The 27,672-nt window shown below is 46.6% G+C and overlaps 1 protein-coding gene across 12 annotated transcripts in view; it reads right to left on the bottom strand.

The window, feature by feature from the left end:
* Window positions 1-27,672, bottom strand: part of WDFY4 (WDFY family member 4) — a 278,318-nt gene that overhangs the window by 161,871 nt on the left and 88,775 nt on the right. For all 12 annotated transcript variants that reach the window (XR_003797097.1, XR_003797100.1, XR_003797098.1 and 9 more), the window contains 12 exons: window positions 27,239-27,460; window positions 26,419-26,597; window positions 21,266-21,497; window positions 20,061-20,206; window positions 18,902-19,013; window positions 18,001-18,191; window positions 11,413-11,565; window positions 7,217-7,290; window positions 5,027-5,188; window positions 4,324-4,415; window positions 2,427-2,526; window positions 303-508 (listed from right to left, as the gene is read on the bottom strand). Coding sequence is in view for 7 of the 12 variants with exons in the window: in XM_029245825.1 (XP_029101658.1) it covers window positions 303-508; window positions 2,427-2,526; window positions 4,324-4,415; window positions 5,027-5,188; window positions 7,217-7,290; window positions 11,413-11,565; window positions 18,001-18,191; window positions 18,902-19,013; window positions 20,061-20,206; window positions 21,266-21,497; window positions 26,419-26,597; window positions 27,239-27,460 (1,869 nt within the window). In the remaining 5 variants the exon portion in view is untranslated. The remainder of the gene's footprint in view (window positions 1-302; window positions 509-2,426; window positions 2,527-4,323; window positions 4,416-5,026; window positions 5,189-7,216; window positions 7,291-11,412; window positions 11,566-18,000; window positions 18,192-18,901; window positions 19,014-20,060; window positions 20,207-21,265; window positions 21,498-26,418; window positions 26,598-27,238; window positions 27,461-27,672) is intronic.

The following is a 27,672-nucleotide window of genomic DNA, read 5'->3' as shown; positions in this document are numbered from 1 at the left end:
GAATCCCCATCAAACAGGAGAGCCATGCTGGTACTGAGGGTGGGGGAAGCATCCCAGGAAGAGGGAAAGAGCTAAGGAGGCTTTGAGGAATGGGAAGAAATCCCTAGCATCTGAAGAGCAGTGAGGCCATGGTGGGATCCTAAAAAGGAAGTCAGAGGGGGCTGGGGCTGATGGGAGGGAAGGGGTCAGGGTCAAGGTGATCCTACAGCACAGAGCTGTGAAAGCCCCAAGCAAGTCCTGGCAGGTCCTCACTCACAGACCACAAGAGGCACCCTGCCTCCTGGAGATGACCACACACTCACCCATCATGATGTCCACGCCCTCGGAGCTGCGTTCCACCCAGGACCCCGCAGGCAGGCCATCTTTAAATCGCCCACGGAGGGAGGGGTTTGACAAAAAGTGCAGCAGCAGCTTCAATCCCAGCACCACTGTGCTGGGGTGCACATGGCCCTGCACGAATAGCAGGAACCAATCGGGCCCCAGGTTCAGAAACATCTCTTCCTTTGCCCTGCGGGGGGAAGGGGGTCAATAAATGCTAAAATTACCTCTCAGCCCATAAGCAAAGGACATGTCCAGAAAATTCAAATAACGTTCAGCTTCACTAGTCACCTAGAAAAGGCGAGTTAAGTTTAATATCTGGATATCACTTAGCAAAGTACATGCTACATTTTAAAAGATCGGTAAAATAAAATGCTGGCAAGGTTGCTGTGAAATAGATGAATTTGCCTATCAATGGCTGAAGTGTAAGTTGGCCAAAGCTTTTGAAAGCAGTTGGAAACTATGTACCAATAGATGTAAAAATATGCAGGCCCTTTGATAGCCCTACTCACTAATATTCCTGCCTACACAGTGTCTGAATGGCCACCCATCTAATTACATCAATGCAGTCACATAAAACACATAATGGTTACTGAACTCCCTTTTTAAACACACTGTTCAAAACTAATCTAAATGGAATAGTCCAATATTTATGCACCTTTATTGGCTTAGACAAAACAATACATGTTTAACTGTCACTTTCAAAAATGAATTTTAAAACGATGAGTCTAGAGAGTACAGACTTGCTAGAGGGAAAGGGAGGGCAGGGAGATGGGAAGCCAATCCTCAGGGGCAGTGGTTCAGCAAAGGCCTCAGCCCCGTGCGAGCCAGGGAGGGATCCATCCTGGCTGGGCAGTGTTCTCGGCACGTGCTGCCGGATGAGGCATGGTGAGGGCGTGGCCACCAGGACTACGAGTCAAGAGACCATCTTCTCTTCTAGTCATGTCTCCGTTTGCTAACTGGATGGCTTTGGCAGAGCTCTTGATGAGCTCTGGTCATCTTCCTTCATTATGATGAGGAGGAGGAGGAGGATGCTGGTGGTAGTGATGATGATGGTAATGAGAACGGTGGCGGTGATGGTGATGGTGGTTAGCTGATGGAGTATTTATAGTATCCCAAGCACCATGTTCAGAGCTATCCACATATTAATTTCCATCTATGGCAGCTACTATCTTAATCCTCATAAAGATGAGTAGAAGAGAGGCACAGAGGGCGGGCTCAGGTAACCTCCCCGAGGTGCCTGGGGGACAGAGCTGGGATTTGAACCCAGGAGGTCTAGCTGTCAGAGCCCAGGTGCTTAAGCACTACACTACATTCCTTTTCAAAAAAGTGAAAAGGCATCTTCCAGTTCTACCACGCTTTGATTCTAGACACGTAAAGACTTTTTAAGCACTATGTGAAAGGCCGTTTTACTGAGGGGTAACTCCCCACCCTGATTCTTCCCTGCCCCAAACACACATACACACTAAAATGTCAACTCAGTGAGAGTAATAAGGATCCAGACTTTCCTACTCAGCACTGCGTTTTCAGAGGGAGGAATGGCGTCTGGCACACAGGAGGTACTCAACAAACAGTTCTTGAATTAATGACTCCAGAGCTCAGACAAAGCAGGCAGTCGGAGAGAGTTAATGGAATTTTATGATTACACTTTGTTTTTGAAAGTTAACTGAAGGCAGATACTTCTTTTTCCAACTTGGAAAAATAACTAAATGACAGTAAATAGCAGAAGAATTTGGCAAACCTTTTCCTTGGATAGATGTTATTTAGGCTAACCGTTTCTCCATTCTATTGTCTGCCAAGTATAGGACATCAAAATCGGTAATTATCACAACTGCCAAAACAATAACAATGACACTATAGCAATGGTGACAAAAAGCGTTTACTGTAATTACACCAAATCTGTTTTGAGTTACTCATGCCCATTTAACATTTGCATCAGAGTATCTTAGGGCAAGGTCTGCTTTATTGGGTGGAGAAAATATAATTTTCTTTCTGACTAGTGCAGAAAACCAACTCAGAGATGCTAAACGTTTCATTAAGAAAAGGTTTTAATACGCACTCTGTATGAAGCAGCCTCATGCCAAATCACTCTTTCTGGAGCTACTTACTCAGAGGACAGATGAAGTCGGGAAGAAGATATTACACTGAGCAGCATCTCCAGCAACTGGTTTCTCAGCCAGATTGTCTTTCCAGATGTTTGACTTCCAGCTACAAAAAAGAAAATTCAGATTTGAGAAAAAACAGATGTAAAGAGACACAGTATTTGCTGCAGTAAGCAATCGTATTCACCAAATGCTTAGTTCTCCCAGGAGTTGAGACATGGATGGGACTTGAAATTTTGGCTTTCAGTTCTAGACTTCCATGCAATGCTTAAAAAGAATTTCAGGAAATGTTCCTAAAGTTCCCTTTAACTAGAGATGTTTTTGATGCTCCCCAATCACCACCCCTCACCAAAAAAAAAAATCCTAAAAATGATAAGGTCAAATTCTCCTTCCAGTAGAGGAATTTTTTAAATTATCAGAGGCTGCAACACTTCCTGAGCACCTACTACATGCTGGGCATTATGCAAGGCACTGGGGGCAAAGAAGTGAAGACTGTGATCCTTGATCTGAGTTCCTGCTCTCAATCTGTTTTCTAGGCTAGACCTTTGGCATGTCTATGTTGCACTAAAATTAGAGCTTGAATTGTAGCAAGAGGTATATGGTTCCAACGGAAGAAGAAACTTTACTTCTGAAGTGTTATCATAACCCTGAAGGCCATGTAAATATTGTCTTAATAGAAGATGTTTAGTGAGATGAAAGTTTTAGCATGGAGTCCCTATGAGAAGAAGGGTTGACGAAACAGTACACTGTTGTCTCATTATCCATTCATTTTACCCCTTGGTTAGCCAGTTATTTTACCACCAGTTTGGGGCACACCCGCCATGCTGTAGAAATAGGACTGAGGAGGCAGCTTGGAGAACCGGAGTCAGAGTCCCCTCTATTTGGATTCTGGCCCCATCTCTCATTAAGGTCCTAATCTCTCTGAGCCTCCGTTTTCTCATCTGTAAAATGGGAATAATAATTCCTACTTTTCAGGCTTGATCTAAGGATAAGAGATAATTTATCTGGATTGAGTAACACTATCTAAGAGAATCTTTTGCGGTAAAAGTGTTCTCTATCTGTCCTGTCCAATGCAGTAACCACTGGCCTCACGTGGTTATCAAGCACTTGGGACAAGGCTAGTGTGACTGATGAACTGAATTTTTAATTGCATTTCATTTCGGTTAATTAGAATTTAAATTTAAATGGCCATGTGCAGCTAGAGGCTCCCATCTTGGACACAGCAGATCCAGAGGGCCCAGGGCAAAGCAGTCAGTAGTTGTCCCCCTCACATTTGCCCTAGCAGAGGGAATTTGGAACACGATGTAGCTGCGGTTCTGAGTCTGGTTAGGGAGACAGAGACTCAAAGAAACAAATCACAGACCTTTGCATGAGATTAAACGCAAGGGCTCTAGAAGCAAAGAAGAGATGACTTAACCTGGCTTGTAGGACTGGGAACGGCTGGTCTAGCAGGGTGAGATGGGGTGGGGGCGGGGCAAGGGAGGCATTCCTGCAGAGCGAACAGCACCTGCAGAGCATGGATGGACGGGCGGACCGTCACACATTAGGACGTGTACGTGCTTCAGAGTGTTGAAGCTGAGGCTCATCAGGGGAGCAAGGCAAGGGCTGGGGCATGAAGGCTCCCACCTGCTGGTCTACAGGGAACTGAGCATTATCCTGGAGGCCCTGGAAGCCATTCCAGGTTGTGAAGGAAGCACATACAATTTGCGTTTATTCGTGACCACAATCATAGAGCTGTGACCCCATAAGCCACCGTGTGGGAACAACAGCTCGGCTGTGGATGCCTTCCCCCTCCACCCCCTCAGCCTTGCATGCACAATGGCCCCACAGCATGTTCCTCTCAGGGCCGTCATGGGGGTTGTCTTGCTGCCTTCAGGCTGGCGTCTGGGAAAGGTCTTCTCACCAGGCACGGAGGGGTCCGGGGCTCCATCCACGCAGATCTGCCTCTCGTTCACCGATGAAGGCTTGAGGGTGTACACAACAAACAGCCCGATTCTTAAGACAGAAAGAGAAGGACACGCTCAAATGCGGGCTCAGCCCCTGTCTCCTAAACACACGTGAAGGTTTTCTACAGTGATCCACCTAAATGCGGCTTCAAGGGAGGGTTTGAGGGGAATCGTGTTATTCTGTGATCAATGTGATATTTCCAAAGACTTTTCAGATCTGTCAGGATTCATCAGAGCAGCTAGCTCTGGCTCTGCCAGCTCAACAGAACGAACAGTGATGAGGGCAAAAAAGGTGAAATGTCCTGCCAGAGGGCACTATCCTTTGGGAAGTCTGCAAAAGGCAGGCATGTTGGGTTGTTGGTCGGTGAGGATGCCTGTGCTCACGGAATTTCTGGAGTTCTTGGCACACGAGGTGTGTCCGAGCACCAGGGAGCAGTGAACACACAGCCCTGCTGGGGAGTCTAGCAGACCCACCCCTTTTTTCAGCTCTCCGCCCTGAACAGAGAAACTCCTAGGAGGTTCCAAGGAAATAGAACCTGCTGCTGCATTGAAGGGGCAGTGCTGCTGGGCTGAGCATGGTCAGGGGAGAGCTGGCGCCTACGTTCCCTCATTAAACAGCCCCGAGGCTCTGCCCTTCCCCCTGGGGACCTGGCGCAGTACCTGTGCAAGTCCTGGAGGCTGAAGTGGCCCCTCAGCTGACAGCCCAGGATGGCAATGATGGTGGGTATCTTGGAGGGGGCGAGGCCTGGCTCATTGAAGAGGAAGACGAGGTTGGGAATAAGCCGCGCCTGGTGAGCAACTTCAGCATTCCGGGGTCCTTCCCTGGCGAGCCCAGGAGAGAGGCAGTAAAAGCTTTTACTGGAATGAACCAAATTTGCTATGCTTCTGCTAAAAAGGTTCCACAGGCTGGGCTTGCTCCGTGGCCCTCTGACTCCGATGCGCTCTTGGCAACTCGTCAAAACGCTATCAGACACCCATCGAATACGTGTCTGCCCAGTGCCAGAGTCGCTCGGAGATGAGCCTCCCGGTGCCCTTCCACCCCTCCACCCCCTCACGCCCCCACCCCTGAAAACTGCCTTCAAAGACAACCCCAGCTATTGACTTTTAAATTCCAAGCCTCAGGGAAAACTAATGCTGGTCTCAGAAAACTCAGAACAAAGAGAGCAGACTGGAGTGTGACCACCGGGGCACTTCCCAATAGCCGGAGCGTGGGCCTCCGCGAGCCTGTCTGGGTGTGCGTCTTCCTGCCCACCCCAAACCACAGAGTGGATGAACACGCCGTTGAGAGTCAAAGGGGGAGAGACAGAATTCAAGCCTCCGCACTCCCTCCTTAGGATAATCGCGAATACAATTTCCAGTAAATTCTACTCCCCCAAAGAAAACAGCTTCCAGGGTGAGTGTCCGTCTCTTAGAAAACAACAGGTACAGAAAGAAAGTGGAAAGTGAGAAAGAAAATAAAGGTGGAGGAGAATGAATCTGGGTGGACTGCTCCTTCTTGAACTGTCTTTTCAGTACTACTGTGTTGAATTCTGCCGAGTGCAACATCTCTGATACACAAAAGAGGCAGAACCAGCGTAGTCCTGCCTGTGACTTGCTCTCATGGGCTCAATGGGAAGATGTGCATTCATCACCTATGAGACCCCACTGACCTTTGTGCTCTTTCGAATCACAGCACTGAGTAGCCTGCTCTTCTGTATTCCTCCACCACAGGGCTATGTCTTGTCCTTCTCTGAACTTCTAGCACTAAGAACTGGTATGGAATGGAGTGGGTTTATAATAGATAGGCCATCATGAACGGCTGCATGAAAAGATGGCTGCAAATACATTCAAAACACCGAGGTCCTAATGATCTCCAGAAGAGCTGACACGTGAGGAGGCAGGTGGGGGTGTGTGTGAACAGCTTTATTTGTGAGGAAGGAGGTGGATTGATAGGCTGGCACCCCTGCCTCCCTTCTCCCATATTCTCATCCCTGGTTTTCCTTGGGAATTACCTCTTCCTAACTCCCTTCCATCCGCTCCAGAGGGGAAGTCATGCTGCCTGGCCACATGACCCGAGATGGCCCCGTGAGACTCCATCCTATTGCTAGGACTATCGAGTGAAAAAGAAGCCCTGTCTGCCGACTGTGCTGGGCAGAGGACATGCTGTGAGGATGCCCAGCCAGGCTGAAGTTAGCACAGAAGAAAGCAGAGATGAGACTAGGGACAGATCTCAGCTAAAGTAATCTGAGCATCACGCAGACAACATATGAAGCTCTGCCTCGGTCAACTGTATGAGCCAATAAATTTCCCCTTTCTCCACCTTCCTTTTTTCCCTCCCTTTCTTCCTTCCTTAAGTTGGTCTGAGTTGTATTTCTGCCACTTGCAATCGAAAGAGCCCTGACTAATTCAAAAAGTGACACTCAGTGTGATGGTATTTGGAGGTGGGGCTTTTGAGAGATGCTTAGGTTATGAGAGTGGAGCCCTCATGAATGGGACTAGCACCCTTATAGAAGAGACCCCAGAGAGTTCCCTCACCCCTTCTGCCATGTGAGGTTGTAGTGAGAAGACAGCAACTATGAACCAGGAAGTAGGTCCCCACCAGACACTCAATCTGCCAGAGCCTTGACCTTAGACTTCCAGCCTTCAGAACTGCGAGAAATAAATTTCTGTGATTTGTAAGCCACCCAGTCTATGGTATTCTCATTACAGCAGCTGTGCAGACTAAGACAGACATGTTACCACCTGGGGACCCAGTGCTCTGGGAGGGGAGAAGGCCGTGGTTGCTGAACCACCGGCTGTCCTGTCCTCTCAGTCCCTGTTCTTGGCATGAAGCCTTTGACTGTACCCCCAGGCTGCCAAAGCCCAGCTTACCTTGGTGATTGAAGGATTTCCACAAGATGGGAAAAGAGGGAGAGCTCCAAGTTGTCCGCAGCATTCATCCAGAGCTAGAAGACAGAACAAACACAGTGAAACCAAGGTGTGTGGAGAGAAGGGTTTCCAGGCAGCGTGAGCAGGTACGGTGCTGGGCGTGGTCTCCTCTGACTTGGAATCACTAACACAGCTTACCAGCTCTGGAATCAGACTAGCTCTCCTGACAGCTAGAAAGTAGAGGGCACCTGCCCCCGGGGCAAGTGCAAACACCATTCCTATCGTCCCCATCTCTGCTGCTCTCTGGAGCTTCACTGTGGGTCTAGATTCTAACCAAGGACACCTGCACTAACCACCTCCTACGTGTGTCCCACCCTGGGCCCTGCAACCTGTTGTGTCCACACACCAAACAACATCTCATTTTCATTGGATCCTACAAGGCAAATACCAGTGCTCCCAATTCAGAGATGTGAGAAGACAGGCTGAGACAGACCACTGAGTGACAGGTACCTCACCACCCGCAAGCGATAGGACTGGAATTAGAAGCTGAGTCCCACCTCTCAGGTTTTATGCTGTAGCAACTTGTGCATGCAGTTTCTTCAGTTCCCCTATCTATAGAACCTGCAGCACAGCCCATGTTCCCATCTCCTGTAAACAGAATTGTGAGTGACATGTAGGTGTGAAATGCACTGAGATTCTGAGAGTGAACTTTATCACTGGGGTTGCTTTCTTCATTGTAAACAAAATGCAGCTGCTCCCCATCCTTCTGGGGCAGAGGTGATGGTGTGCCTTCACGCCTCATTTCTACTTCCCTTTAGAGAGCTCTACTATTTCTCATCTAAATGCTGACATTTCCTAAGGCCCAGAATCTATAAGGTTCAGATGTAGGATTACAAGAGTGCACTCATATAGCAGCAAAAAGAGCTCACACTTACAAATGATACCATTTGCTTGAGGCAAGAAGCATCATACAAAGTCCTAAAACGATATCATTATCTGCGTTTAGTAGGTAAGAACAGTGAGGCTCAGAGAGACTGAGTAACTTGTCTGGCGCCCCACGGTTTTTAATTGGCAGAGATGGCTTCAAAGCCTGGTCAGTCTGACCATGAAGCCCACTCTCTTGCCTCCTCTCTGTGTTCCCCTACAGGCATCTCCTGCAGACAGTGACCCAGAGGGTCAATAATCAACCTCACTTGAACCAAGCAGGTGGCCATGGCTCCATCCTTTTACTTATTGGGGAAAACAGAAGAGTCTCGGTGGACATAAGTTTATCAGGAAGGCAGAGACTGTCCCTCCCCAATCCCCAGGGCCCAGCATTACATATGCCATGTAGTGGGCACTTAATAAGGATCCATTACATTTTTTAAAAGAGTGAATGCAAAGTAAACCAAAGTAAGATAAGTGGATTACTCTTAAGCCAGAAACAGGCTGACAGATTTCCAGCTCCTATAAGCACAGCCACTGCCGACTACACACAGAGGTGGGGCAGCTGCCATTTAAGAGAGCTGGTGTGGATCGATGTGGCTCCCAGGGAGGTAGGGGTAGCCAGACATGGCATCCCAACATACTCGAGAGGGTGCCAAGAGCTTTGCATACTTGGAATTCATTCATTCATTCACGAAGGCAATCATGAGCAAATGATACAGCAGGCTCTGTGTCGGGAGCTGGAAGAGCTGAGAAAGTAAGACAGGAACCCTGTGGTACCGCTTACCCTTCCCACGAAACAATACCCCTCCCCCCGTTCCCTTTTCCAGAGCTTTAGAACAATAAGAAGTTGCCACAGCACATTTGAGGCTGCCTAGCTGTTTTAGAAATTATTTTATATAATACCAACTGTCTGAATTTTGGGAAACATGCATAATTGAATCCTGCGGTTGTCATCCTGTGTCACATAACCCCTGTACGAAAGACTGCATTGAGATGTCTGGCTTAAGTTTGTTCGAATATCAAATTCTGTTCTCTCCCCACTCCTGGGACCACCTCACTCTCAGAAAGAGGTGGCCTTTTCTGAGACCACAAGCCTAAGACATGCGTGACTTCGACTTCCTGTCCCTTCCAGATTCTCAACTTCCTGTCCCTCCCTGCTGCACACCCGGCATCAAGGATCACGCGCCTTCTCCTGTAACCCACTCTCTGGTCTCCAAACCCTCCCTTTCCTCGAAGGACTTGTCCTGTCAGTTTGATTCTCACACTGGTATTTTAACCACCCCCTTTTCACTGCTCAAGTCTCCCATCTAAGTTCTGAAACGCTTCTCCTTCTATTTTCTTCTCTCTCTTTTTCTTCTTCAAAAGCCCAGTGACTGTCTCCTTCCTGCCTCCTCCCCGCTCTTCACCTCATGTCTGACCCCACCATTTACTCTTCACTGGGCCCGTCAGTGACCTCTAAACACAACCGACACAGCCCTGCCCTTACTTCACCTGATGTAGGCAGACACTGGGGAAACTCTTCTTCTTTTTGAAATTCTCTCCTCCCAATCTTTTAAAAATTTTATTTCATTTCATTTTGTTTTAGTGTGGGTTTTTAGCATCTTTTTGCTTGTTTTTATTGGTTGCCTATTTTCTTAACCCCAGTGAAAAAGCACTGGCTCAGCTGAGGGGTAAGTTTATTCAGGGAGGGGACGGATGGTGCCCATGGTGGTTCCAGGAACAGGCAGTGGGAGCATGGTGGGTTCCTGCATGGGTCATTCCTGGGCTGGGCTGATGGCAACGATGTCATGGAACCAAGCTGCCTGAGCACGGCCGCAGCATTTTGGAAGGGGCAGCAGTGCTGCCAAGGCATGCTGTCTTGTTTACCAGGGTGGTAAAGCCATTTGTGCATATCTGCTTCCCCGTTGTGCACAGGAAGCCCGTATCGCAGGCCTTGCTGGATTCCCCCACAAGCCTTGCATCTATCTGCAGATCCAGGTCTGGATGTTCATCCTGGCCTGGTCCAATTAGATAGTATTTCATTTAGGTTTTTTGTAGCTTTTATTTATGAGTAAGATTGACCTGTACTTTTTCATTTCCCATACTATCCTTTTTTGGTTCTGGTATCAAGATTAGCTCATAAAAGAAGCTGGGAGAAGTAATACCTACACTATGATCATGACTATGATTTTTAAAAAGTACATATATTATGCATAGAAAGTACAAAAAAAGGGATGCATTCAAAGTTAACAACAGTCATCTGGGTCTCAGAAAGAGGAGTTTTTCTTCCATTTTTCTGTAATTTAAAATATTCTATAACAAGCACATATTATTTTTTAATTAAAATAAACAGTTTTTAAAATACTTCCATGGACTGCAGTGTGTACCGGCTAAAGTGTGCGCCCTGCAGCTTACCATCCCCCGCTGTCTTCTCTCCCTTCCCCTCCAGCCTCACCTCTACCTGCAACAACATCCCCGCAGGTGCCCCAAGCCCCTTGCTCTCAAATCCCCATGGTTGCTCTCATTCCCACATGTGAGCAAATAGCATCCACTCCACCTGAAATATTCCCCCATTGAACACATTCTGTCAAACTCAGCCCCACAGCCTGGGATCTGCTGAGCTGACTGTCCTCTCCTTCCACTCCCCAGATGCCCTGTGCCTCCCTCACTGGCACCCAGCACATTGTAGCACCACCTCTGTCGTGTCCTGGGCCCCATTGTTGCGTGCAGGGGCTGCATTCTGGTTATCACCAGTCTCCAGAACACACCAGTGCCCGACCCTAGTGGGCACTCAGTAAACGATGCTTCGTGAATGGATCTATCCACCCAAAGGTCTGTGCAGTACTCCTCACTCAGCCTCAGGGGTGCCCGCAGCATCTCTCACTCATCCCTTTAAAGGAACATTTATAAACAGCAAAGCACCATCCAAAGGAATTGGTATGTTTTAAAATCCTTCTTATATATGGAAGCTTACACTTTTAAAATCCTTTTCCAGATACTATCTGATTTGGCTCCCACACCAGCCTGTGAGGGAGAGGAGATGGTCTCCCTTTCACACACGAGAAGACTGAAACTCAGAGAAGTCAAGAGACATGCCCGAGGCTACACAGCCCATTGGTGGTAGGAGTTAATTATTAAACAAGGCCTTTGAACCCCAAAGTCTTGTCAGTTTTCTCTCTCACTATCATCTTGACCATCGAGGAAGCTGACATGCTGGGTTTAGAGAAAGCTCCAGGCTTTCTGTTCCATCACACACCTGTTCCTTTAGGGCTAGTGACCAGTCTCCAGTTTACCTCGAAATTGCAGAGGATGTGCTGGAATACACCAACGTTGGTGATAGTAGAGGACCCAAAGCCCAGTTCTGCGGTGCCAGCAATAGACAGGATCAGCTGAAAAATGCGATGGTTTAGGAAAGAGGTCTTTTTCCTCAGGAGAAACGCCATTATCTGCAAAGGTTAAAACACAAAGCAGTTTACTCATGAATGCATCATCACCGCTCTTTCTCCCCCACCCACTTGTTCCTACCAGCACCTTTGGTCAGCCCAGTCTGAAAACGTTCCGCTGTCTGGTGCTACCTCTTCCATTCCCTTATTATCAGAAGGAAAACATATACCAACTTCTGTGGCTGCTTCCCCACCAGTGTCTGCTTTTCTGTACTTGAGGCTTCACCTCTCACTGTGGGCCCCCGGCTCCTTCCTGAATTTTACACGTTTCCAGAATGCCACCTTCTCCTGGTTTCTTTCTACATTTCTGAGTATTTTTCTCATTTTCCTTTACTGAATCCTACATTCATACCCATCCTACAGATGTTGCTATATCACTAGGAAGCCACCACCGGCCCACAAACCCAGTTACATCAGCTTCACTTCAGGCTGCTGCCAACAGATGTGCCATTCTGCTGTGCCAGGCCCTGGGAAACTGGCAACACGCAAGCATCCATACCGAGTTGGAGGCACTGGGATCCCAGTGGCCCACACTCATCTCAGATACTGATAAGATGGACCTCACCTAGCCTCATGTCTCTGTTGACCTCAGTCACACAAAAGTCAGGCTGACCCACCATCCACTTGCATCAACTCCATCTGGATTCTCAGCTCAGCTCATCCACAGCTCAATTCCCTACGCCTGTATCTGACACGGTCCACCCTTCTCCCTGTCCTCTCAGACACGCTCTTCCAGTGTGTCATTAGGAAGTCTCACTTGTTGTTATGAATTGAATGTCTGTTCCTCCCCAAATTCACATGTTGAAACCCTATTCCCCAATATGATGGTATTTGGAGACAGGTCTTTTGGGATATAATTAGGATTAGATGAGGTCATGAGGGTGGAGCCCTCACAGATGGGATTAGTGCCCTTATAAGAGTCACAAGGGAGCTTTCTTCCTCTCTCTGCTCTGCCACGTGAGGATACAATGAGAAGTTAGCCATTTGCAATCCAGAAGGGAGTCCTCACTCAACCTGACCATGCTGGCACCCTGATCTTGGACTTCCCAGTCTCCAGAACTGTGAGAAAATTAATTTCTGTTGTTTATAAGCCACCCAGTCTATAGTATTCTGTTATAGCAGCCCAAACTGACTGAGACAATTGTAATCAGAAAATAATATCTTTTCAGACTGTTCCAGTCACTTCTCCAGCATATCCCCACTCCCCAACCAGGACATAATTAGGATGGCTGAAAGCTGCTTGAGAAAAATCACTCAGGCTGACTGGTTTCACTTTACATTAACAGTGTCAAATGTCAAATTGGTACTCAATTTGGCCTGGCAGTCCAACTCTTTTTTTAGTAAGCTGTCTTTCCTCATCCTAAAGATGATGATCTCATCTCTTCTCTCTCCTTCAGCCTCCCTCCCCTCCACCACCTGACTCAGTACACAGCTGAGAATTTAGAACCCATCAGACGTGAACACTCTCATGTCCCCACCATCAGATCCACAAATGCCTGCACTGCATTCCTTCCTGTCACAAGCAGGGTTTCTATTCACCTGGCCTCTGGGACCCACCCCTCACCTGCTCCTTGGGATAGCTCTTCTCTCCTAGCTTCATTCATCCTTCTCTCTTCTGTCACCTTCTTCCCGACAAATATGCCCTAGTAGTTCTCCTTTTAAATATAACCTTCCCTTGAACCCTAATCCCTCTAGTTTGGGCCCCATTTCTCTACTCTTCTTTGTAGGTAAACTTCTTGAAAGCACTATCGGACTTCCCTGGTGGTGCAGCAGTTAAGAATCTGCCTACCATTGCAGGGGACACGGGTTCGAGCTCTGGTCTGGGAAAATCCCACAGGCCGTGGAGCAACTAAGCCTGCAAGCCACAACTGCTGAAGCCTGAACACCCTAGAGCCTGAGCGCCACAACTACTGAGCCCTCGTGGTGTGCTGCAACTACTGAAGCTCGTGTGCCTAGAGCTCGTGCTCCGCAACAAGAGAAGCCACCGCAATGAGAAGCCCTCGCACTGCTACAAAGAGTAGCCCCCGCCCACCACAACTAGAGAAAGCCCGTTGCGCAGCAACGAGGACCCAACACAGCCAAAGATTTTTAAAAAATTAAAAAATAGAAAGCACTATCAACACACTCAGGCTCCACATCCTCACTTCACATCCTCTTCTCAATCCCCTTCCGCTGGTTGCTGCCTCTTCCTGCCCACCTGCCTTAGAAAGGTCACTAGTGACTCCCAGGTGCCAAGTCCAACAGGGACTTCTCTGTCCTTAGTTTGCTGCATTATTTATCAGCATCTAGCATTGTTTGACTATGCCCACCTTCTCAAAACACTTCATTTTTCAAATTCTTTGACAAAGCATTTCTTTGTTTTCCCTTCCTTATTCCCTCTCAACCTCCCTTGTTGGATTTTCATCATATTTCCAAGCTCTACCTGGTTAGTTCCTCACTGCTTCCTCCTTTGTCCTCTTCACTACTCCTTTTCTTTGGCTATTTCATCAATTTCCTTAGATTAAATACCATCATGATGCTATTGATGACTCTCACATCTATACCTCCCACCAAGCACGCCCTTCTGAACTCCAGAGCTGGGTATCCCACCTGATATTTTACCTTTGATGTCTCACAGTCACTTCACACTTAGCATGTCCCAAATGTCTTATACCTTCCTGTCGGCAGCACTCTGGGTGCACAGCACTGGCTGTTTTCATATGCTACGTGCCAAGACTGCTCACAAAGACTCCAAGTCTCCCCAGATCCGGGATGCAGTCTCACATCATGTTGGATTCTATCCAGTCTCTGATCTTGACCCTTCAAACCGTCTTCCACACAGGTGTCAAATGTCATTCTAAAGCATCATTCATTCCACTTCCCTGTTCTAAGCCTATGAATGGTTACTCATCACCTCTGAGATAAGATCCATGCTCCTTGGAGTGGCAGGGCTCTGACCCTTCCCTCCGTCTCCATCTAGGCTGTGCACCTGCCTGCAATTGTACTTTCCCCCCGGCCATGTCGAGGAACCCATCTTGGATCCCTTAAGTGTTCATAATGTTAATCTAGAACACCATCCTCCATCTTTACCATGTTATGAAAATCCATCTTATAAAACTTGGTTGGATGTCACCTAGTCTGACAAGAGGATGATAAATAAGTTTGATAGAAATAACAGATAGGAAGGGTTATGCTCTCCAATCAGCAAACCAACAGATGAATACAGAGTAAACGTCTAAAAAATGATTAAATCCACTCCTGAGCCAGCCAGTTAATTGAAGACCCTTGTTTTCATTCACTGATTCATTCCAAAAATCATTCCTAAACACTTACTGTCTACCATGTGCTCTTAGGATGCAACAATGAACAAGCAAACCAAGTCCTGTCCTCATGGGGCTTGTGTCTAGGGGCAAAACAGACCACAAACATGGCAACAAGTACATATTCAACATGCCAAACAGGCATGCACACTGGGAAGAAACAAAGCAAGAAAATGTGTCTAGAAAGAGATAAGGGTTCTGTTTTATAAGGAGTAGTCACGGAAGGCAAAAAAAAATAATAAAAATCTTGTTTCTTTACTCAAACCTGTCATTTCCCACCTGTCTACCACTACCTCTCTCCCTGAATACATAAATTTTTGAAATATTTCTATTGTAAGCCATAAGAGTTTTAAAATTTTTTCTTCTGCCTTCACATGTAAAGGTACAATGAATCTCTGAATCTGATGGGTTCTTTACTCAAACTATTTGGGAGTCCTTGTCTCGTGATAATATTTTTCTCTCTACCTCATTAGACAGTGTTGTAGGCTGACTGTATCTCCTCAAAATTTATATATTGAAACCTAATTGCCAGTATGATGGTATTAGGAGGCAGGGCCTTTGGGAGATGATTAGGTCATAAGGATGGAGCTCTCGTGAGTAGGATTAGTATCCTTATAAAATAGACCCCTGAGAGCTCCTTCATCTTTTCTGCCATGTGAGGACACAGCAGAAAGATGGTTGTCTATGAAACAGGAAGTAGGTCCTCACCAGACACCGAATCTGCCAGCACCGTGGTCTTGGATTTCTCACTCTATAGCACTCTGAGAAATAAATTTCTGTGGCTGTTAAGCCACCCCATCTATGGTATCTTTTATAGCAGCCTAAACAGACTGAGTCAGACAGAAATTTCCATGGAGGGAGGGACTAAACCCATTTATTCATCTGTATCCCTAGCCTGACACTGTGCCTGGCTCTTAGGAGGTGCTCAGTCACTATGAGTTGAGTAAATAGATTCCATTCAAGGGCCACGTTTTTGCCTCTACCATCTCTTTCTGAAAAACTCAGCCAATCCAGTCCTCTAGGCCTTCTCCGATCCACTTTCTTTTTAAAGAAGCTCTTTGTGACTCCTCTACCAAGTGTGATGCGGCCACCTCGGCAGTTCTGGAGCACATTAACGCTCCCAAGGCACTGCATTCATACGACAAGCACTCACTGAGAACTCACGACGTGCTGGGCCCTGCAGTGGGCAGCGAGGAGACAACGGTGAACACAACAGGGCCCAGCTCTTAGGAGCTCCAGGGTTCTGGGAAGATGGAGGGTAACCACTGGGTCACAGAGACTGTGGTAGCTCTGGAAGAGAATCTCGGACACTTGTTGCATTTGATTTGTACTAAAATTATTCTGGTATTCGTCTTATTTTATCCTTCTAGGTGTACCCACGAGAGCAGGAACTGCTTTGGACCTTTTTAGAAATGCTCACAGTAATTATTAAAATTCCTAGCCAGAGCGGACATCCATGTGCTGAACTGGGACAAATCCCACTACTACTGCCTTTAACAATATAATCAGAGAAAACTGTTATATACCAGGAGCCTCAATACTTGCATTTTGATATAAATCTGGCCACACACATTCATTTATCCCCCAGATATTTACTGAGTCTTTCTGGTCTCAGTAATACACTGGCAAAGAACAAGAAAAGCCCAGGGCTTTAGACCATTACAGTCTGATGGAGATGAGCAGAGTGATCATCACAGCACTGCATGAGAGCAGTTAGACCTGGGCATACACAGAGTGCCACAGAGGCCGGGAGACGACCACACGGGCAGTGCAGGGGTCAGGGGAGATGTCTCCCTTGCCACTGGAGCTCGACCTGGGAAAACAAGAAGGAATGTGCCTGGGAAGAATGATCAGCAAACCGTGGGCACAGGAACACAGGATCACACTATGTGTTCAGTGATCCATGACCACACGGGATTTGAGGACACAGGAGTGTAGGGTATGAAACGTTGGCCGGGTGGGAGGTGGGGCTGGAAGGACAGGTTGGTATCCAGTTAGAAAGGCCTTTAGGAGTTGGGATATTGTATCAACGACCAGACGTGTCTGAAGGGTTTGCACGAGGCAGAGGTGTCATCAGGTCTATAATGTAGAACTGTGACTGGCATCAGTGGGCCTTGAGGGAGAGGCAGGAGGAAGGGGCTGCTGTCTGGCTGTGGCAGCAGTCCAGGTGAGAGGGGGTGTGCCTGACGTGACACCATACAGCTTTCTTCTCAGACCCTGACTTGGGGGCCGAAGAGACAGGGAGGCCCTCCCCCTGCCCCCACTGTGCCCAGGAGGAAACTGCAGCCTTTGTGCCCCAGTGACCTTGTCTAGGCTTTGACCCTGTTCCTGCCCTGCATGAGTCCTTTCTAGGCTGCTTCCCAGCCAGGCAGGGCATTCCTGAAGGACAGTGTCTACAACTCATCTGACATTACGAACAGTACATAGCAATAACAATCACAGTGCACACACACGGCAGTTACTCTGAGCAGGCACATGTCTAAGCACTCAGCATATATTAACTCAGTTATCACAATCCTACAAAATAGGTGTTGCTATTATTCCCATTTTACACAGAGGAGAACTGAAGCACACAGAGATTAAGAACTAAAGATGGCCAACATTTCTAGGGCACTTACTCTGGGCCAGACATAATTCTAAGCCCTTCACTTGTATTAAATCATCTAGTCCTCACTGCAACCCCATGATACAGGAGATATGATAGATCATATCGTGCAGGTAGAGAAACCGAGACAGAGAGGGTTAATAACTCAGGACTCAGGCAAGGTTAAGTAGTAAGTTAGGCAGAGGCTCAATTCAAACGCAGCATTCTAGTTCTATGGTCTAGGCTCTTAGCCATCATGCTAGATGCGAAGTGGGGGGACCACAAGTGATTCCTGAATTCATCAGTGAAAGGTGCCGGCAGCTGCAGACAGGTGAGCATCCCCATCCTGATCAGAGCCCCTCTCTGGCTGGCTGTCACCTGGCCCTCTGCTCTGGTGACACTGGTCTCAGGACCCAGGGACCTTCAGTTTCCCTTCTCCAAAAGTCATACTAGTGGGAATGTCCACTTGGGCCAGCAAGCCTCCTCCCTGTTCCTCGGGGATGCCAGCTCCTTGCAGGGGGGGCACTGCAGGCTCAGATGTGAGGGTGGGATTACCTGGTACCCACAGATGAGCTGCATCAAGCGATCACACATGACATTGCTGGTCAGGACCGAGTGCAGGACTTTCACAGCTGCGTACAAGGTGTGGTCATCCGTTGCTAAGGAAATGAGGCCCAGGAGGATGGCGGGGCCACCGATGAAGTCCAGGCTGCTGGCAGCAGGGATGGAGTGGAACACCCTTACCCCTGTGTGGGACAAAGGGCATTCCTGAGTATACTACAGCTTCACTGCAGTGGAAGTTCCCGTGGCACCATGCAAGAGCTGTCAGGAACATCCTCCACTCACAGAGGGGGGGCCTGTGCACAGGACAGGCTGGGAGGAAAAGTAGGGGCTTTGAAACTTTTAGGTCAATGAGAAATCCTGTGCTGAGTCCTTTCTGGGTCACAGAAGGCTGAAACAGCCCAAGGGATTTCAGACCTCCACCCTCCGTCTCAGTCCAGAGTGCCGGATGAGCCAGCTGCCCTCTGAGCCTCAGTTTGCTGGCTGCTCTGACAACTTCTGGCTCTTGTCTGCCCTCTAGATCTGCAACGTTGGACCCTTGCATCAGTTCATGGCTTTGCTCCTGCCTGATTGCAAGGCAACCAACAGTCGCTGGCTGTTGTTTTCACCCAAACAACCACAACCATTGCCTCTGCTCAGAGGCCCCACTGTACTCACTCCATTGTGCATAGACGCCAGCCCGGTTAGTAGCGAGTTCACGACCAGTTGTCAGATGCAGCAAAGTGAACTGACCTCTGCAGGGAGGCTAACTCTCTGGTGAGATTAACTCCCAACTCTCGCCCTCACTGTTCCAGCTCCTCAGCCCTCTCAGTGCTGCCTGCCGCTCCAGAATTCCAGGCTGCACAAGCGATGACGGCCACAACCCTTCTTCCCAAATAGCAGTAAAGGTTCATACCTAATTGGCCTATGGCCACGGCTCCAATGGTTCGAAGAGAACCCGAGAGGTGACTCGCGCAATTTCTTAGCAAGAACACAGGTATGGCATTGTTGCGGGATGAAATGTTCATCTAGAGAAATTGGTAACAATTAATCCAAGAAACCTTCCTGGGAAGGAGGAGGTCTTGTTCATGAGCTCCTGGGGGGCAGGCACCCCCAAGCCTGGCACTCCGTAAGTGTAAGTCCGTGAATGAATAATAACTGAACCAACGTCAGAGGGACTGAAGCCAAAATTCAGGTTCCCCTGTCCTGCCTCCCAGGCTCTGGCTTAACCATAAGGGAGCAACTTCGGTTATACAGCTGCGCCGCCAGTGTCCCGCATGCTCACGAGTGCAAACAAATGCTCACAGTGAGGAGCTGATGAGAGCAGGAAGGACCTGAGGACACTGGAGGTGGAACGGTGCTGTGAAGGCCAGAGCTGCCTCCTTCCCGATCTAGGGTCATCCAGCTCTGCAAGCCCTGGCATCACCGGTCTCAGATGGCCAGGCAGACAGGGACCCTGGTCTCCTCCAGCAGAAGGTTCTGTGCTGGTAAGGCACAGCTTTGGTGCTCAACAGGACTTAACCCCTGATCCTGCCGTCTCAGTAAAGGGATAGGGGCCTTCTGTCTGTGAGGGTGGAGAGAACGTAAACAAATCAGCCCAAATTCATCAGCAGCAAGCGAAAGAGCTCTTTATGCAGGAATTCGGAAATAGGAAGTCTAATGGCATCTTCGTCCAGAGACATGTCTGCTTGCTGTTCTGCAAGTTTGTTGTTTGCATAAACACAGTGATTCAAAGAATATTCTGCAATGTTGGGGGGTCAATAGCACCCAGAAAAGGGAAGCTCAGTAGTGTTCCCAGTGTCACAGAGGTTTTTTAAATATTCCATTTGTTCTTGCTCTACCAAGGAAAATGAAGAGCACCTACTTTCTTCTCAGAAATAAGAGGTTTAGTCTTGAGGGATGCGAATGGGCGGGCGTCATGAAATATTTTAACAAATGAAGTGGGAAGCACGCCTGTGTGTAACTGTCTACACATGCACAACCGTGAATTAGTATTCACTTAATCACTGAAAGCTGAAGGAAGCCATGAGATCATGATTCCAAAACAGAGCAGCAAGTGAAGTTAGAGGGCATACCTCTTTGGCAATCAGGCGGCTGTCCACCTCATTGTATGCGTTTCTGATGTCTGCAACGCTGGTGACAGAGGAGCTGGCTATATGAAGGCCAAAGGAAACCCTTTCATCTGCAACCAGGGGCATCACTTCCATACAAGGGTCCTCTCCTAAAATAACACATCTTCAGTTATTTCTATTCTCACTTTATTGAGTAGGAAATTAAGCCTCAGAAGAGTAAGTACCTACTGCTACATGGCGAAGTCATCACTGAGGAATGTTTGTAGCTGCTATATGTTGTTACATTGTATGTCATATATTACATGTTTTGCCCCTACCTGTGATTTCTGACACATAGAAAACTGTAGAGAAATCTCACAATATTAACCCTACTATAAAAATAGAGGCATTCCAGGTATGAGATTACTAAAGCTTGAGACACCTATCGAGAATGTAACCTCGCTCCCAAAATGCTGGGCCGAAAGCCCTAAGGTTTTCAATGAGCTGCATGTACATGGTAAACACATCCTTTGGCATGAGTGCCCAGGTCGCTGAGTCAAGGAGAGCCACATGTGGCACTTGAGAAGGAAGCATGGTGTGAATAGAGAGTTGATGAAACTTCGGCTCTGGACCTGACCTCCTCACATTGTTCTGGCCAGTGCCCTTTGCCAGAGGAAATGAAGATCAAAGAAGACATGGAGCCTGGAGACAGAAACACTACAGAGCACTCAATCGCTCTTCACCAGGCACGAAGGCTTCCATACATAGATTCACTTATCATTCTTCCCAGATGGGCACTGACCCCGTTGACTTGACAAAGCACAGAGAGCTGTGCTCCCTGCTTGAACAGCCAACAATCAATAATGAAAATGTGGACGTTTTGTCTGCCTGTTTAATAATTGAAGACAACAGTGTACTTTAGTTAAAAAGTTTCTTCATTAAAAGGAATGTAACTTATTTATCTCATTCACTTCCCCCTTTCTTTGCTAATGGTATTACCCACCCACTTTCCTCCATTATGTGTGTTGGAACTGAAATCTAAAGGAGATTGTCATTTCCTTTTCTGACATTTTCTATTGGATTGTAAATATGTAATGATCCAATTACAGAGGTTTTCCCTAATGACTGGCCTGTGCTGAGTTTATTCTTTATAAATAAGCTATAAATAACTGAATGTCCATTTAAAAAATAGTATCGGCAAGATCATTATAAATCAAAACACCCCATACCTTGGGCATGCACAGCTTGGAAGTTACCACAGTATCTTGGGCCAAGTTTGTTAATAACTTCCAGAGTTTCCATTGAGATGGCTTCTTCGAAGAGGTACGCAGGGCCCAGACGCCATATTAATAATGACTTTTGTTTCCAAACTTGAGGGGTAGCAATATATCCATAAACATCCACAAATGAAGATGGATCCATTGAAAGGAATGGTCCTGGTAAGGCCTGAATGTACAACATCTGTTAACATAAAAAGGTTGGGAGGGGGATGATGTAGATGGGAAGTGTTTAACCTCAGAATTAATCAAACAAACACATAAAATATAAAATGATGTACCTTCTTCTTCTCTCAAAGTGACTACTTGTTTTATCTAAAAACATTACAGAGATAACTCTCAAAGCTGAGAAACAGTGCACAAAACAGTTTATAAAATGCTGGTGGGAGTAAAAAACTGACACTGTGCCTTTGGAAACAAATTTGATAAGAAATATAAAGTGCCACTAAAAGGTTCATCTTTTTCTTCCCAGTCATTTCACAAAGAACTTAAATGTCCAATATTGGTACCTTAATTAAGTTTTACATACTAGAAATAATTACAGACTGGAAAGGAAGAAATAAAACTGTCTCTATTTGCAGATGGTATGTCCATGTAGAAAATTCCAAAGAATCTACCAAAAAAAAAAGATACTTCCTAGAACTAATACCTGAATTCAGCAAGGTCACAGGATACACGATCAACACACAAAGATTGATTGCATTCTATACACTAACAAAGAACACGCAGAAACTGTAACTGCTCACAAGAAAATTAAATACTTTTTTGCTCTGCAAAATCCCATATGAAAGAGGATGAAAAGCAAGCTATAGATTAGGAGAAATTATTTACAAATTACATATCTAACAAAGGACGGGTATCTAAAATATTTAGATAAACTCTTAAAATTCAACAGTAAAAAACCAACAATCCAATTAGAAGATGAGTGAAACACGTGCATAAGACATCACTAAAGAGGATACACAAGTTGCAAATAAGCACATGAGAGGATGTTCAATCTCATTAGCCATTAAGGAAATGCAAACTAAAACCAAGAGATGTCATCACTACACACCTATCAGAATGGCTAACTAAAAAAGAGTGACATCACCAGATGCAGAGAAACGGGACGACTCAATCCATTGCTAGTGGGAATGGAAAACGGCGCAGTCACTATGCAAAAATATTTTGGCAGTTTCTTATAAAACTAAACATGCATTTACCATAGGACCCAGCAATTAGACTCTTAGGTATTTAACCCAGAGAAATGAAGACTTAAGCTCACACAAAAACCTGTACATAAATGTACACAGCAGCTTTATTTGTAACATCCCAAAACTGGGAACACCTCAGATGTCCTTCAATGGGTGAATGGTTATGTATCCATATCTGAGTAGTATGGAATACTATTCAGCAATAAAAAAGGGATGAACTACTGACACATACGACAACTAAGATAAATTTCCAGAGAATTATGCTGAATAAAAATCTAATCCTAAATATCACATACTGTATGATTCCATAGATATAACCACATCTTTTAAATGACAACATTTTAGCTTACTGGTTGCCAAGTTTAGGGACAGGGATTGGGAGGGGGTGTGGGTGGGTGGTGGTGGTAGTTATAAAAATACAACAAAAGAGATCCTTGTGGTGATGGAAATGTTCTGTATCTTGGTGGGAGCAGTGGATGCAAGAACATACAAATGTGATAAAATTGTATGGAACTAAATACACACACACGAGTACAAGTAAAACTGGGGAAATCTGAATGAATTAGCAGATTGTATCAATGTCAATATCTTGGCTGTGATATTCTATAGTTTTGCAAGATATTACCATTGGAGTGAACTGGATGAAAGGTACACAAGATTTCTTTCTTTTTTTTTTTTTTTTTTTTTGCGGTACTTGGGCCTCTCACTGTTGTGGCCTCTCCCGTTGCGGAGCACAGGCTCCGCGGCCATGGCTCACGGGCCTAGCTGCTCCGCGGCATGTGGGATCTTCCTGGACCGGGGCACGAACCCGTGTCCCCTGCATCGGCAGGCGGACTCTCAACCACTGCGCCACCAGTGGTACTTGGTCAATCTCTTTCTTACCACTAAATGTTAGCCTACAATTTTCTCAAAAATTTTCTCAAAAATTTCGATAAAAGAAATAGTTAGCAGATTATCAGAAATTCAAAAACAACAGTTTCATAGCCCACGTAGATAAAACATTTTAAAATGATAGTGTTAACTAAGTAGTATATAAAATGTTTTATACAATAAAGTCACAACTATTTTACTAAAGGAATAAAAACTGAAAGAAACTATAAATGATGGTAAGGTAGAAGGAATGTAGGTAATCTTTCTTCTTTATTTTTCAGTTATTTCAAACTGTGTTTATATTATTTTTATAACAACTACAAAATTATACATGAATATGTATATAAATACATATTTTTTAAATAAGAGGTTATATAATTTCAGAAATATTCTTTTTATCCCTACCAATTAAATAAATTTTCAAATAAAAACAAACCAAGTTTTTCCAAGCTGTCAAGCCTACCTAGAGTGAGGTCTACTGTGCTCTCTCTCCCCTTTCCCATCCTTGTAGGCAGAGACTTTTTCTCCCACCTGACAAAGGTGCCCCACCCCTCCAATCCACCTTGTCCCCTTCTTCTCAGATTCCTACAGTGTATACTCACTGCGCTATTCAGATTGATTTATAGACGTAAGATGTCTCAGATTGCTCCCAAATCATTTTGCTCAATTCAAGCTGTTAACACACTCCCCACCTTTCACAGTTGAACTTGACTTCCCTTGGAAATAAAAGCAAAGGCTCTAACATTTGAGAACAGCTCTTTCACTAGGTTATCCCCAACCAAAGCCCATTTTGTTCTTGCCCAACTGTCACCTGCGTCTAAACACAGACCTTTATGTTTATCCCGATTAAATTTCACTTGCTGATTCTGACCAGACTTGTCGAAATCATCTTGGAAAGTCAACTCTGTCAGACTTGGCCCTTGGCCATTCTCCATGGCATATTCCCATAGCATCATACCACTTCCAACCTCCCTGCTGACTGAATCTGGTTTAGCTGGTCCCACGGGGTTGGATGTTCATCCATGCACCAATTCACTAAACAATACCATCAGCCAGTCCATGTTACTCCTTGCGGCTATAAATTCAGTGCAATTCATCAAGTGTTTATTGCATGCTTTCTGCATGCCAGTCCTGTGCTAGGTGCAAGCAAGTTCCAAATATCAATAGGACAAGCCTCTTAGCCTCAAGGTACATGATCTATTTCACAGAACACAACCTATTCTATGAAACAAGACAGAATGCCAACATATTCTGTGAAAGAGGACCAAAACTAGTCCACTCTGTAATTATGCCTAAACAGATGAAAAACAAAGACACTGGGAAACCACAAATGTGACCACACTTTCCATCCTGGCTAACGTTGAGTGACCACTGCTCCTTCTCCACTGACAGCTCAAGCCCTGCCCCATTCCTCCTACCTCCTGAAAAAAAGTTCTGAACATACACAGACACCAAATTGCCTTTCTGACAGCACCGAAGTCAGAACAGACTGACCTCCACTTCTTCGAACCCTCCCAAAAACTCACCTAAAATGAGCCCAAATCCTATTAGCTCCTCCTAAGTCCTTATTACCCAATGGGGTAAGGAGTCTCTTGCTACAGCAGGCTTAATAAATGTAACTCTTGTTTTGTACAAGAGTACAAAACAAGAGTTGCATGCTCCTGGAGGTATCTGGCTGGTAGGCATGGACAATTCCTAACATCTAGTAGGTGTTCAATAAATATTTAATGAGGGAAGGAAGGGAGGGAGGGAAGGAATTGTTAATGATTTAAGAAAAAAGTTAACTTTATGTTTTGAAGGACCTTTGTCATGCTCCTGGTCAATCTTTCTGGTTACCACTGCTTTTTTTGATAAGACCTTTACCAGAAGATAGCATCAAATTCATCTTCAGGTGTTCCACAGAATTTAGGTTGTTCTAACCTAATGATTCTCAACCTGGGCGATTTTGCCCTCCCCCACCAAGACATTTGGAAATGTCTAGAGACATTTTTGGTGGTCACAGCTGGGCAGAAGGAGATGCTATAGCATCTTTGGTGGGGGCACAGATGCTGCTAAGTGTTCTAATATACACAGAATAGGACCCCACAGCAAAGAATGATCGGGCCCCAAATGTCAAACTATTGAAATGGGAAACCCTATTAATCTCAAGTTCTCCATTCTGGCTTAATATTGGAATCACTTGGGAAACTTTGAAAACATCACCAAATTACCCCACTCACAGACATTCTGCTGTATTTAATCTGGGGTATAGCCTTATGCAAGAGAACTTTTAAAAGACTTCCCCAAACATTCAAGAACGTAGCCTAGGGTTGAGATGCTGTCTCTGGAACCTGGGTGAAAATCTGGCTGCACCTGCCCTCTGTGGTCTTCTGGGTCCTTCTGTCTCTGGCTTCTTTGGGGACCTCTGACAGTGGTCGCTGGAGCACGCCTGCCAGGTCTTCATCTCCCAGCTTCCTCTCCCTTATGCCCTAGGACCTCAGGTGTCTCTAAATGACAGTGATGAGACGCTTCCTCCAGCTATGTGTTCACATTCTATTACCTTCTCTAAGCAGGGGACCGTCCTTTCCTCATCATTCCTGCTCTAAATCTGGCAAGACATCTTGGTGTCTTTGCAACGCCTTGTGTCTTGCTGCTAAGTGTAGCATGTAGACTGGCTGCATTAGATTCACCAAAGAGCCTCTTAGAAAGGTAGAACCTTGGGTCCTGCTCAGACCTCCCTGGGGAATTCACACCTTAAAATGTGAGAAGCCTTGTTTTGTTCATTCTGGAGATTTATATTCTCTTATGATTATTCTTATAATCGTAACTGTCATGACTATTCTTACTTCCATGCTTTAGTTTCTGCCCTGGTTGTGTGACCATCATCTAAAGATGTTCTTTTTATGCCTGAGCTCAGCCAGGTGTTCTGAACAGCAAGGGGGTTTCATTAGATACCAACGCTGCTGCCAAAAAAAAGCAAAGAACTGAACTGAGGCCACTCTAGGGTGGTGTGGCGGGGAGGCATGGCCATGGGGCAAGTACAACTGAGGAAAACCATCTTACCTTGGCTGAGCCGATGACCTGTCCATCCAGATAGGTGGAAACAGTACAATTTCTTTTCATCTCCTTGGTGACAACCACAGCCAGGTGGTGCCACTGACCACAGGCCAGCATCTGGCCACACCTGACCCGAAGCTGGCGTCCCGCAGAAGGCTCAGGGTCATCCTCGGGTTCCATGACATCTGGAAGAGAACACAAACACCAGACCACGCCTGCAATGTCAGAGAGCAGCAACCCAGCAGAAGCGGGCCTTGTGCCCATGGAGCCAACGCCGAGTCCCCCCGCCACAGAATACTGACAACAGCAGCTGTCATTGCTGGAGCTCTTGCTCTGTGCCAGGCACTGAGGTAGGCACTATCGTGATTTCCATGTTACCATTCTGAGGCACAAAGAGGTTAGGTAACTTGCCTAAGGTTGCAGAGCCAGAGTTCAAGCCTAGGAGTCAGGCTGCAGGGTCTACCCCTCACTAGACTGCTGCCTCCACAGTGATGCACATAGGGTGGCAAATACCTGCGAGGGAAGGAGCCTAGGCGGCTGTGCTGTGTGTAAAGGATGCCAAGCCAAACCCTGGGCCTTCCAGTGTCAATGTCTCACTATGAAATGGGGCACACAAGAACAGGCGTAGCCATAATACCCTGGCCTTGGCCATCTCAGGCCAGTTCAGGCCATCGCTGGCAGGTGAGCTTGGAGAGCCGAGCTGAGCTCTTTGAGGCAGAGCCAGGACCAGCCACCTGTACAACTGAGGGAGGGCCGGTCCCCCTGGCTCTTGGGCCAAGAGCTGCTGACTCAGCCCCACTTCTCCCAAGGGTGGGTGAAACCTTACCCAGGGGCTGAAGCTCTTTCTCTTCTGTAGACACAACCAAGGAGAGGTCTTCCGGGCAGAGGCTGACGGAGAAGCAGACGAAGGGCTGCTCGGTCCTGGCCAGGTGGCGTACCACGGTCAGGAAGCGCAGCGGGTGGCCCTCCGTGACTGAGCTGTGCCTGCTGATCAGGAACCAGCAGGAAAAGGTCAGGCCCCCTGGCGGAGGGAAGGACCTGGCAGCGCCTGGGGTCAGAACACAAGCACGCCCTTAGGCTTTGTCCTGCTGCGGAAGCCTGTCTAGACTCACTGTGGCTCTGACTCAGCAAAGGGGTGGCCCTACTGTGTGCTAGCACTGCACCCCACCCAACTCACACCTATTTTACAATGACCCCACGCAGGAGGATGCTCTTGTCTCCTTATTCATACTTGCAGCAATAAGTCATATTCCCTCCAGG

The sequence above is a fragment of the Monodon monoceros genome, unplaced genomic scaffold (assembly GCF_005190385.1).
Source record: "Monodon monoceros isolate NGI ecotype Baffin Bay Population unplaced genomic scaffold, NGI_Narwhal_1 Super_Scaffold_4, whole genome shotgun sequence".
In the NCBI taxonomy this organism is placed as follows: Eukaryota; Metazoa; Chordata; class Mammalia; order Artiodactyla; family Monodontidae; genus Monodon; species Monodon monoceros.
Note: the sequence above shows the minus strand (reverse complement) of the source record. Positions and strands in the feature narration are given on the sequence as shown.